General features: G+C 44.3%; 1 protein-coding gene across 2 annotated transcripts; it reads right to left on the reverse strand.

The window, feature by feature from the left end:
* Positions 1-1,726: 1,726 nt before the first annotated feature.
* On the reverse strand, positions 1,727-11,252 carry BOD1 (biorientation of chromosomes in cell division 1). Of its 2 annotated transcripts, XM_033180323.1 has the most exons (4): positions 10,367-11,252; positions 7,339-7,463; positions 3,430-3,626; positions 1,727-2,502 (listed from the first exon to the last, which is right to left on the reverse strand). In XM_033180323.1, the coding sequence occupies exons 1-3, from the start codon at positions 10,895-10,897 to the stop codon at positions 3,431-3,433; spliced, it is 852 nt and encodes a 283-aa protein (XP_033036214.1). In that variant the 5' UTR covers positions 10,898-11,252; the 3' UTR covers positions 1,727-2,502; position 3,430. The 2 variants fall into 2 exon arrangements, with proteins under 2 accessions (XP_033036214.1, XP_033036215.1); XM_033180324.1 differs by lacking the exon at positions 3,430-3,626 and having other exon boundaries at positions 10,367-10,886.
* Positions 11,253-13,233: the final 1,981 nt, after the last annotated feature.

Genomic DNA, 13,233 nt, shown 5'->3' on the forward strand with positions numbered 1-13,233 from the left:
GTTTTACTGGGCTTTTGCAAATAGCAGCGGTTTTTCCAACTAGAGAGAGAGGCCTAACTGGCTTGAGGTCAGTGACAGCTGATTTCTTGTTTAGGAATGAATAAAGCAAGGGTGTGTTTAAGAGGTAGAAGTTTTTGGTGGTCTTGTCTTCCTCAGGATCTCAGAACATACAGAGTTTTTCTCGATTCTGCATCACAAACCCAATTAAAGCATGAGAACTCAGTTGAGGATGCAAAGACGCTTACCTGGTGACCAGTTCCTAAGAAGGAAGAGGCTGGCTTTCTTTCCCCCAACCCTTCTAGTGCTGTTGTCTTGACTCACCTTCTTGTGTATGCCAATCTGAATATGGTTACCCAAACCAATCTAGGCACATCTTCCCTTTCAGTGTTGCTAAGAGCCAAAAAGTCCATCGTCCATCCCAACAGTAATGATGTGCCCAGTTACTTCTATAATCTCATGGTCTGCTCCATTTTTTTTCAAATGAAATAATGTCTAATCTAGGTGACTCTTGGTAGATATAACACAATGACTTAAAACAAAAAAAAATAGAAACTCTTTGGTATTTGGCACATTTAACATTCTGTGTAAATTAGGGTGTTTCTCATCAACTGGCCCAGCCATCTCTAGTAATAGAAAAAGCAAAGTAAGAGAACTGAGATGAACCAAAAACTGTCTTCCAAAAACATATATAAAATGCAGTTAATTGAGCATTTGGGGGCAGAAAATGTGAAGCTTTCTCTGGGCTTTTGCCTTTTTTGTTGCTAGTTGAGGTCAGTGCGGGATAGGCAAGATGTTGGGAGGGTCAACACAAAGTAGCTGCGCGGAGATCTCCCTCCCAGAAGTATGCTTCACAGAGAAGAACTTCGCATTAAAGCTATGCGGTCCTGAAAGGGCACTCCAGGTAGTTTGAGCAGCTTTTCTGCCAGCACAGGACTGGTAATTCTGGCCACTCCGTGTCTGCCTGGTAGTAGAGAGGACTGGAGGGCCCATTCTCTGGGGTTAAGAACTTTGTTGACTCCTGCAACTGTAAGGCAGCTTGAAATGGAACTGCACCTACCAGGTGGGAGCAGACCACACTTCAGATATAACTTGCCTTAAACGTGTGGCCAGTTTGCTTTAAAATGAGGGCACATGCTACCAAACATCTTGCTGAATATGGCACTACAGTCCTAATATAGGGGTAGTCATGGTAAAGGTGGAAGTGGAGCCTTTGTCTTAACAGGGAACCAACTGAATTGGTTAAAATTTTGATCAGATTAGTAGTAATATGCAGTAGTAGACTCAACCAAGAACCACAGACTCTTAGTTTGACATAATCTTGGATATATTATCCAAGGCTTATTACACACAGTATGTTCAGAGGCCTGGCAGCATCAGCATCACCTGGCAGCTTGTCAGAAACACTCCTAGGTCCCACCCCAGAACGTCTTAATCGGAAAATGCATTTTCCCCAAATCCCCAGGTGCTCCTTCTGCACACTCAAGGTTGACAAACACTGACACACACACCATGGACTACCTCAACTAAAGACTACTGTCAGTAATGGCTCAGGAAGGAGAGAAGCAGCCCATTTCGAGCCACACCTACTAGTTTCATAGTTCTGAGTTCTATGTACCAATGTTCACTGCCAGTAGATCATGTGTGGTGCACAGAAATGGCACAGAGGCAGAGCACAAAGGTTGCCCTTCACAGACCTGAGGTCTAAGCTTCAGCTGAAGCTTCGAAGTAAGAGTATCAAATGATTTTATTATGAAAGATAAGCCATTTATTGACCATTCACTTCTAAAAAAAACACAAATGTGAGGATAAAATAAACATACCTAAGACTCACTGGCCCCTCCAGGACAGGAAGCAGCCCTGGACAGACAGCCTGCAAACGAGTTTCCTTATGCCTAATGTCTGAACTTCTCACACATTCTAGGATTTCATGTCTCATTACCTATTACAAAGGAAAGGAAACTGGCTAGAAGATTCATGTACAAGAAGGTCACAACTTTAAAGCTATCTGATGCTAATGACTTGTACCATCTGGTTTGCAAACTCTGAGAGACAGTATCAAATAAACACTGTCAAAGATAACTCCCAGCTAAACTTTACTGTCATTGTTCTCTGAAATTGTCTTTGGGACTGGCTATGTTCTCGCTGTAGCTTCCGTTTACTCCACCACACAAACCCTAAAGTCCACACGCAGTCTCCATGTTCAAGTATGAAAGTCTGTTTCATGACAACCCTGGGTCGCTGTAGTGTTTCTCTCTGTAGTGTCTACTTGGTGTCACGCCCTTGGACAGGCTGGCCAAATGGCAGCACAATGCAGGGGGCGACATGGTCAACTTTCCCACTGCCGAACTTGCTCCCCTTTCAATCTGGTCACTGCCCGTAGTCAGGGTTGAAATCTTGAGATCAGTGACGACCTTGGCCTATCTTCGGTCTGAAGTTGCATTCTTACATAACCCAATCCACTTCTTCACCAGAAATTAGCTTTCAAAAGGTGTCAGGTATATTCTAAAAAGGAAAGATAATCATATCCAAATGTTATTTATTGATAAGAGACTATATTCACTTTTATGTTCCTAAAGAAATTTACAATTAAAAAGACTTAAAATGAATGTTTTACACTCCATATAGGACTCAAGGGCTTCTCTCGATAGAGGCACAAAGACTATCCCAATGCTCTTGCGTGGTTCATCACTGACGCTCAAAATGCCCTAGTCAATTCACCTCACTTACTGATTAAGAATAGGCATCCCAGAGAATCTTAAAAACAGAACACCAACATCAGAATGAAGGGATAAAATACACCCCGACGGTCACCAACAATGGCTAAGAGTCCACTGCTAACTTCATCACTGCTCATACTAATGTCTCCCAAAACCTGCAAAAACCATTCTTTTGTACATCTAGAGCTTTTTAAAAATTGCATTTAATTCCAAATTTAATTTTAAAAGGGGGAGTGTTCCTAACAGAAGAATCCCATGGTAATCGACAGTGGTAAACAAATTCCTTCTAAATTCACAGAAATTGAGTCGCACTCAAAGCGGACTCTGAATCCCATTTAGGGTACCACTTCAGAAGGCACTGCTTGATTTTAAATAAAATCGCAAGCCCAAGTTAACTCATGTCCAGGGGAGAGACTCATTTAAACATTTCAGCAAAATAAGACTCTCATTTGAATCTCCCTTATGCACACCAATCATCCCAGTTGATTTCTAATGAAGCATCTATTCATAGCTTACATGTTTAGCTCTGGTGGAACAGAAAATCAGTCTAATTTCTGATTAGTTCTCAGTAAAAAGTGACTTAGTAGGTGAAGTCCATCTGCAGTAAATACTTTCTGAATGATCCTCAATTATGGCCTACCCCATTCCTATGCATTTTACATATCTACAAGCCAGAGATGCATGCTCCTGGACAGAAGATAGGATACTGGACCTTAGGAAGTGTCCTGAGATGGAGCTGGAGGGTCCTGGCCTTCAGGCTCTGGAGGGGGTGCTGGCACAGCTGCTTTTTTCTGGGCCGCCAGGAACTCATGAATTGCTCGTTCTATTTGTGGCCTGAAGATGTGGTTAAGTTTTGGATCCACCACCTGAGAAATAATCCTGTCTACTCCAGCTTCCAACATCCCTGACCTTGTGGAGACAAACAGATCATTCTGTTATTTAGTTCCTTCGGGATTCATCTTTAGCCCCAGTAAGTGTCATGTGGGAGCCCAATAAATGTCCACCTTCAAAGCTACAGCCCTTCTAGGGAGTTTAGAGGTCAATCCACTTACCACATACAGCTCAAGCTATTTTCACTTTCGAGGGGCAATTCTCAACCAGCAGCTGTTACTCCTACTGCACAATCTTATCCACAATCACCCAAATTTGTACAAAGGAGGAAAACAAAACTAAGTGGGCTGCCCCCAAACAACAAACAAATGACAGCATGGCAAGAAAGAATCTGACACGTGTGGCACTGAAAAGCTTCCTTGTACTGTCAAAGCCAGTGAGCCCTGAATTTCACTCCATTTCCTTCAACATTTATTCTCTTGATAGCCTAAGCAGAAGCTCCAGCAGCAACCTGTTTACTAATCCTCACATCTTAAACAAGGCAGATCAGTCAGGGCTGGGAGTATTTACATCACCAGCAACTCACCATGGCCTTCAGCTGCGGCTGCTACCTGTAACACATAATAAGCAACTTGGAGGCAAACAAGAAATAGACAAGAAACATATTAGTTCCCAGCTCTAGAGGGTTAAATTACATCCCCAATCCTTTCTGAAGTAGAGCAAAAATCAGAGCATATCAATGTCTATATTCAAACACTTGGGACAGGGTACTGGAAATGATGGTGAGAGGAAACAAATCATATTTGGACAGTCTGGAAAACAGCCCATAAGGTTCAAAGTGAAGTGTTCTTCTCAAAGGATTGAAATATTCCAATACCATCACAAGCATGTGGGCAGGTTTTACTTATTTTCCCATAGACTTGAGACTTCGGAGGCCATTTAAGCCCTTGGGCAAAAATAGGCCAGGCAGCAACTGGGCAAATGGTCTGTCAGGGCACAGCAAAGGAAAGACATGAGTAAATGTACATCATGACAAAGACGAGAAACAGGCCCTGAACTGGGAAAGATGATTAGTGTGTAAAGTGCTTCCCGGATTCAATGGTAACTAACAGCTCATTGACAGGAAGCCTAGATGTAAATACACCACCATTAGAGCACTGAAGGGCACATTTTCAGGTAGACCAGGCATTAGACAGTATCTGCCCTTAGTGATGAGCATCGTTAAATACAGCAAACTTAGCATCAGGCTACGGGTCAGTTATAAAGCAAAGCCGCCTCTCCTCAGTCACAAGCCAATACCTTTCCAACTTTACCAAATCACTTCCTGAGTCAGATTCACAGGGGTCTTTACTAGATGTAAAAGCTTGATATTATGAACTAAATGCCTGTGTCCCCCAAACTTCCTATGTTGAAATCTAATCCTTAATGTGATGGCATTTGAAGGTAGGGCCTTTGGGAGGGGAATGGGTCATGAGGACAGAGCCTCCATGAATGCAATTTATGCCCTTACACAAGGGACCCCAGAAGTTAGCTAGCTCTCTTTACACCACATAAGAACAAGAAGTAGTAGGCAGTCTGCTGCCTGGAAGAAGGCCTTCCCCTGAACCTGACCATGCTGCCATCTTGGTCTTGGACTTGTAGCCTCCAGAATGGTGAGAAGTACATTTCCATTGTTTACAAGCCACCTAGTCTACGGCGCTTTGTTAAAGCATCCCCAACTGACCAAAACCCCCGATCAGGGGAAACCAAGTACCAAGGGAGTGCAGCTTACTTCCCTGGAGATTCTTAGCTTTTGAGGAAAACATAAAATCTTGTCAGGAGCCTAACGTAGAAGATGGAATGAACAAATATTGTATAGTTAAAAGAGTTATTCGTCATAATTCAGTTCAATAGTACAGGCTAATTTCCTGTTAAGCCCTCTAGGCTGTGGCACTGGGTTACAGCATCTGGGCCAGAACAGCCAGGCCAGTGAGCCAATGCTCTGAAGGCCTGCAGTGGCCACATGGGAAGAGCATCCGGGGGCAAGCAGAAAGTCTGCGTTTCAAAACTCCAGTAGATTTTGCCTCAAATTCAAAATGCTAGCAAGAATTGTGGAGAAACGTCCCAGTATTAAAGCCAAGTTCGTGTTTTCAGGTTAAACACATTCGAAGTCAAATCAAAAAGCAGGAAAAAAAAAAAAAAAACCTTCACAGAGGTGGTAAAAGCTATGAAGAGAAGAAATGATTAGCATAAAAGTCAGGAATACGGCAAACTTCTGAAAGGAAGAAGGTATGTCTGGGGCTAGGCTATTATGGGAGGGTATGAGTCCATTTCTCATCCTGGGTGATCAAGGGATGTTCTCATTATCTGTTTTGCTGTATTTCTGTGCACTTTTCGGTATTACAATTCCTACTAAAGAAATGCAAAAAGTGCCACATGCATCCCTCTAGAATGACATCCATGCTCATTATGGAAATCAACAGCAACGTTAACAGCCTTCATACATTTACGGCAACTTTCCAAGTATTTCAAAATGTTCAGTGTTTTGATTTACTCAAGATAGGGTAAATACAAGTGACTTCAGCTGTGAAACAGGTTTTTTGTGAGGATGAGTGATATATGTAAAGACCAGTGCCAGACATGTAATAAAGAGTTGCTCAGTAAGGGGCAGCTACTGTCCCCTTCTTTCTGAAAGAGTCTGGTGCCACCAGTCTGCTCTCTGCAGAAAGGGAAAGGCACTTGGTACTGACCCCAGAATGACAAGGCACTGGGCATCTTCTGCTATCAGGCTTCTTCCCAGCATTCAGCCATATTGGAAGTACTAGCCTGTTAGTAAAACACTTAAAAACTTTAAAAATCTAAAAATCACTGCAGATTCACAGAAGTTGTGAAGTGTCCAGGGAGTTCCACATGCACCCTTCACCCAGCCAGCTCTAATGTTAGCACCTTGCATAACTACAGTGCAATATCAAAACCAGGAAAATGACACTGGTCCAATCCAGACCTTTAGACTTCAGTTACACTTGCACTTACTTGTGTGTGTAGCTCCATGCAACTTTACGAGTTGCTGCACATAAGCACAGCACAACTCAGATACTTAACTGCACCATCGCAAGTTCCCCTCGTGCTACCACTTTCAAGTCACACTCGCCCCCTCCTCCCATCCCTAACCCCAGGCAATCACAAATGTGTTTTTCCATTTCTGTAACTGTTAGCTCATGAATGTTATGACCAGATTCCATGACCTTCCTCCACTTTTGTGCCCAGTGACAGTGAAAAGTCACTCAGATAAGCTATCAATAGCATCTTCATTAACTAAGGTTCAGTTTGTTACTGTGAAGTACAATACTTTATTAAGACTATGCCTTCCTGAAAGCTGCCACCATTACACTTTAGAGGTGGCAGCCCTGGTGGACTCAAAGAATTTAACTTACATTCATCTGTGAGAATAAAGATCCAGTTCCTCTTGCCCAAGATCCAAACCCTGATATCTTGGTATAAAACTCACATATATGTTTGGACGACACTGAAACTTCAAAGAGCAGGGAATATGTCTCATAATTTGGAATGTCTTTTGATGCACCCAGCAGAGATGCACACAAGAGGCCTTCACAGGCTGCAGAAACTGGAATTTCAATTGAGTACTTTGCTTACTTTAACCTTAACTGTAATAAAGGAGCAGACTGCTGCAACTCCTAAGTGATACTTGATTCAAGTTCCATCAACCTTGACTAAACAGAGACCTCAACCTTCTTGTGCATCACACTTGTGATTACTGCCTTTTCAAAAGCTTTAAATTCTGCTTACTTACTGAACCACACTCTGCCTCAGACCATTTCGCAATTGGTTTTTGTTCATTGTAGGATTCCATTCCTGCTTGTCCAGATGTGTTGACACAAAATTATCCACTTTCTGCCTCAGGTTTTGGTAAGCTGGCTAAAATGTTAAAAAGAGGAGGCAAAGTCAGAAGTTACATGCACCAAAGTTTTGAACTTAGTCTCTCAGAACATTGCTTTTCACAGAAACGTTATCAAGCCTAAATACACTTCCATTGTGCATGAAGATTACCATGCAGTGTGGCAGTCAGGAATTAATGGTTAACACAAGTGCTCACTTGATGGTGGGTGGGCACAATGCCAGGTGGGCTTTACTTATATTATTCCATTTACCTTTAAGTAACTCTACATGCAGCAGGCCTGACATCAACCCACAGCCTGGACCCACACCTGGGCAGCCTGCAGCCAAGCCACCAGCTGAAGCCTTCCTAACTCAGCTGAACTTTGGCCGACCGGCTGCCCTGTGAACATGTAAACCGTGCTGATTATAAGCTGCTGAGATTCAGTTTGCTATGCAGCATTACTGTGGCAAAGTTTGCTAACAGGGAAATGCAGTTGATAAAGGAACCAGCAGGCCTCAATTCCATGACTGGCCTCTTCCGAAAGGCTGAGAAAGCAAACTCAAAGACTCCACTAAACCTGGAAAAGAGCAAGGCAAGGAAATGGGGGCAGAGGAGTAAAATTCACAGATACCATGTGCTATCTGCCTAGCAACGCCTTCTTTCTAGTCACTGTCTTCCTCTTTTCACGAGGGTAGGGCAGAGGGTGCCACAGGAGTGGGTGCCTGAGCCATGCTAAGACAATGCAGACATTCCCTGGGATTTCCCAAATTGGAGCTGACAGTCTCTCGAGAGGAAGAAGCTGTAAAATGTAATCAAGAGATGCTAGTAACCAAACGGATGACTCCACTCTGAAGCAACAGTAAAACAGGTATCAACAGAGATGAAAGACATAGAAGGAGTGGGGAATATCTGGTTCCAAATGCATGCCTACCCTCTGGAAGAGTTTGTTCATTCAATCCTTCCTTGGATTCCATGAGGCAATAGATTCTCCCCTTTGCATAAAGCAGTTAGGATTATTTTTGTCCCTTGTAAGCATAAATCCTGATACCACACCTTCTACTCAAAAGAACTCACCTGGTTTGAAATGATACAAACTGTTTACTGAAAAAGGACAAAGGACAGTGAACATCACCACCAAAACATGTAACAAACCCAGGCGATACAGAATAATCTCAGTTCAAGAAGTCAAAGGAACTCATGAGCCCACTCAACGTTTTACTGTACTACCAACCCCTCCACCTGTTCACTTATCAGTTCTATTTGTTTTTGGATGCACTGCAAAGTAAATTACAGACATCTGTACAATTTCCCCTAATTACTTCAGCAGTCTGGGTGGGGCCTAATATGTGCAGTTCTAACAAGTTCTCAGGTGATGCTGGTGTTAATCCAAGCACCACACTTTGAGAACCATTGGGCTAAAGCAACGAAGGTCTCAGATAACATATGCCTGAAAAAACATCATCTTCAAGAATTAAAACAACCTGTAATAGAAGGAACAGCTAAGGAGCTGTACATGGGAAGGTTCCCACTCTCCCTCAACAGCCGCTCAAGACAGTAGTCCCCTTCCCCTCAGGGGATCCGTTCCAAGACCCCCAGTGAAACCTCAAGTAGTACTGAACCCTATATACACTACGCATGAATTTCTTTGAGGGCCATTATGACGTAAAATAAGGGTTACCTGAACACAAGTACTCCCATACCGCAACAATTGGGTAAATGAAACCGCAGAAAGCAAAACCTTGGATGGGGCGGGCTACTGTAGTCGTTTTTGTTTTAAAATCACACACAAAACCTAACGGAATATAAGAAATATGAATGGAGAATTTGTCCTAGGAAAGGTGAAAGCTCTGTCAATACATATCTGGGATGTATATGTATTAAATTACTTTGTTTCAAGGACAGCACTTCTAGCTGGGATTTTCATCTTGGAGAAGTAACAGTGTATACCACTTTCTCTCTCTACATACCTATTTACCACCTGGTTTACAGGTCAGTTTTCTATCCTAGACTATAAGCTTTGAGGATGGGGTAGTGACTTATTCCTGTAATCACACAGCTTGGCAACTAGAGGCCAATAAACGTTCAACAAATAAACAGACCAGGGTTTTTCCTTATCTTAAGGTCTAATTCTAAGCTCACAATCTCGCTGTGAGGTAAGCAAAATGTTTCCATGACAGGCTTTGGTAGGAGAAATCACTACCCTGTAGGAGTCCAGTCACAAGAGTCTCCTAACTTACAACCATAGTCGTGGTTAGGCAAGTTTTGAAAAGGGAGAAAACGACCATTCCAGCAACTACTGTATGTCTGATACTTAACACCCATTATTTCACTGAATCCAAACCACTCTGACAAGTAGGTAAAGTGAAATAGTGTTTTATCGGTGGGACTGACCTATGGCATTAGAATGTAAACTAGGCACCAAATCTCCTTTAATCAAAATAAGGGTGCTGTTTCTACAATTTATCTTAATTCAACGCCGTACTAAAGTCTGCAAAACACTGAGCTAGAGAAAGGAATAAAGTTATAAAATGGTGAAGGCTGTGTTCAAATCATTGTGTTTAATGCCAGCTTCTCAGTGGTGAGTACGGAACAGGTGGAAATTCTAAAGCACGCTTGCTTAACTACTTGGTTTCGAAGTTTGTTACTAAGGGCCTTAGAAGAGTTCCATCTTGGGAATGACAGGGTCTAGGCTCTAAAATCCACATCGAAACCCCAAGTTCGGAGAAGCGACTGGGTAAAATCACAGCTTCTAAATGACCAGGCGGGAACCCACGCGTGCATCGCTCTGAAAGCTCTCCGTACTGCCCCAAGCGGTGTAAGACTTCACTGCTGAGATTTTTAAGCTATCTTTTGTTTTGCTCTCGGCTTTCGAAAATCAAAGCTGCAACCCAGCGGCCTCACGTGCAGCCCCGCTCCCCCACGCCCAGGCGGCCGCAGCTACCTTGGTGTCCACGTCGGCCAGGCAGTCCCGGCGGAAGCTGTCAAAAAGGCCCCGGCTCTTGAGCTGCTCCACGATGAGAGCTATGAGCTGCGGGTCGCCGGGAGGCAGCGAGGCCGGGTTGATGGGGCCACCGCCCCCGCTGGCCCCAGTAGCGCCAGTCGCTGCCCCGGCAGAGGCCTGGCCCGCTCCGCCACCGCCCACCGGGCCCGTTCCCCCGCCGCCGCCGCCGTCCGCCATGGCTGTGCCCCGGGCCCACAAGGGAAACCGACTATAGCTTCTTCTCCAGGACAGAAGGCCTTGAACGTGTAGAGGTGGCGAAGAGGGCGGTGAAGGAGGACGGCCCCAAGGAGGCAGCGGCGGAGGTGACGGTGGTGGTGGCGGCTGTGGCGGTGGCGATGGCGGCGGGGGCGGTGGTGGGGGCGGTGGCGGCGAAGGCCAGCTCTGAGACAGCAGAGGTTGTGGTAGACGCGGCAGACACTGCCTGCTCGATTCCAGGCGCGCCCCAGATGGCGTCGCCGTTGGCCTTTGCATTGTGGGGCGGGAAGTTTTCTGTAGCCATCTCCAGCGTTCTTTATAGGCAGCGGCCTAGCGAGGGAAACTACAACTCCCGGCAGGACTCCGGCTTGCTCGTCGCGATTTCGCGGGGCAATATGGGAATTGTAGGCGCAGGCCTCGTGATCGCTGCAACCCGCCTGGCCTTCCCCGCCCACTCGGTGCTGATTTCCCATTCAATCAACACGTCCCAGCAGTGCCTGATTCTAACAGTCATCTGCGGAGCTGATTAAAAGTATAGATTACCAGAATTATTTCTTAAAGATTTTGACCCAGTATTTACGGGTCGAGACCTAGCAATCCGTGCTTTTAGCATGCACCCCCGTGTCCTCCTTGAACAACATGTACCGGGAAATTCCGGAAAAGTAGAAATAGTCAAACTTCTATTGTTCAGAAATTTGTGGGGTTCCCTCCTTTTGGTTTTAATAGCAATGCATACTCATTTTAGAAAATAGGAAAATAACGGAAAAGTGTGAAGAAGAAAATAAAAGTTTTCGTTAAGTCTCTCTTATATGTGTGCGGATTTTCTCCCAAATATTAAATATTGTCAATAATAATAAGCCAATATTGAATAATTAAAAAGTACCAGGCGTGATACTAGGCACTTTACACGCACTGCTTCACCATAATCTAAAAAGCAGGCACATACTACCACTATTGCTATTTACAGACGTAGAAATGGAGGCAGAAGAAAGTTTGTTAACCTAGTCACATAACTAGAGGTAGAAGAGTAGGATTTGAACCCAGGTTTTGAGAATCTAAATCTCGCATGTTTAGCCTGAGGTATCCTGAGAGCTAGTTGGTATCCCACAATAGGTAAGGCTTTATATCCTGAGTTTCTTTAAGTAGCCACAATTCACCATTGGAATCCCATAGCTGCCACCATTATCCTCTCTTCCCTTCATTTTTTGCCTATTGTTAGCTCAACTGCCCCTCCCAATCTCAGCAATTATGTCTGCTATTGTTATTTCCTCATCCTACACAAGCAGTAGAGGGGATGTAAATATCAAATTCTGCAATATCCTTGGCTCCTGGGAAGATGCAGAATTGGCAAAGATCCAGGATGTTCTCCACACCAATATTTAGTACTCAAGACAGTTTAATTTTTTTTTTTTTTTTTGATGCAGTCTCACTGTATGGCCCAGGCTGGAGTGCAGTGGTGCAATCTTGGCTCACTGCAGCCTCCGCCTCCTGGGTTCAAGCGATTCTTCTGCCTCAGCCTCCCGAGTAGCTGGGATTACAGGCTCATGCCACCACGCCTGGCTAATTTTAGTATTTTTAGTAGAGGTGGGGGTTTCCCATGTTGGCCAGGCTGGTCTCGAATTCCTGACCTCAAGTGATCTACCCGACTCGGCCTCCCAAAGTGCTGGGATTACAGGTGTGAGCCACTGCACCTGGCCAAGAGAGTTTAACCCTCAAAAGAAACATTCAGGTGTTGGATTATACTCATCCTCCAACACCAGCTCAATCATTCACAATGGGTCAGTTAATGACAAACATTCTCTCTTGATAGCTCACCCTCTTTGAGATTACCTAACGTCTGTTTCTACTGGTTGACTCCACACTGATCACTCACCTTCAGCCCCAGGAGAAGTCCAGTTCAGGCTGCCTCAGCTCCAGGTTCTTTCTTCTACAAGCCCCTGATCACTCTGACTAGTCCATTCTCCATTTTTGGCACCCCACACCTTACTGTCCTTCCTCAGGGAAAATTCTTCTGACCCCTAGATCCAATGAGGTCTTTTTCTGTAGGAATTATTATAATTGGAAGTGAATGAGTTACAGATAAATCGGCCACCTGTGTCCCCTGATAGAGTGTAAGATTTAGAATGGGGACCATGACTTGTTCATCACTGTGTCTCCAGCTCTTAGCACAATAGTTCTTAGATCAAAGAGAATGTATAAATTCCTGTCTGTTTCCTAAAGCTGGGGGATAGCGTCATAGAGTGCGTGGGTAGGATTATGTGTAGCCATACTCTTCAGAAAAGAAGGAGAATTCTAGCAGGAGATGATGGATGAATCTGTCGTGACTTAAATGGGTAAGTGATCCTGGAGATTGTCTGCACATGGTTCAAACTGTGACAATTTCACTGTCTGTCATGGGAACCTGTGTCCTGGTTGCTGGGTCTCTGAATGTTGACAAGAGGCTGCATTCTGTATCCATGACCTTCCTTCTGGAATCGAAGTAAATGGCGAGGGATTAAAGGGGAAGGGGATGAGGAGTTAAGATGATCAAGCCGAAGGGAGGCTTATTATTTATCCAAACCATGGAATAGGAAGCCTCCATGACATCCAAAATGTATTCTTCCCCAGTCAAG

This window comes from Trachypithecus francoisi, unplaced genomic scaffold (genome assembly GCF_009764315.1).
Source record: "Trachypithecus francoisi isolate TF-2019V2 unplaced genomic scaffold, Tfra_2.0 Lachesis_group2, whole genome shotgun sequence".
Classification (NCBI taxonomy): domain Eukaryota; kingdom Metazoa; phylum Chordata; class Mammalia; order Primates; family Cercopithecidae; genus Trachypithecus; species Trachypithecus francoisi.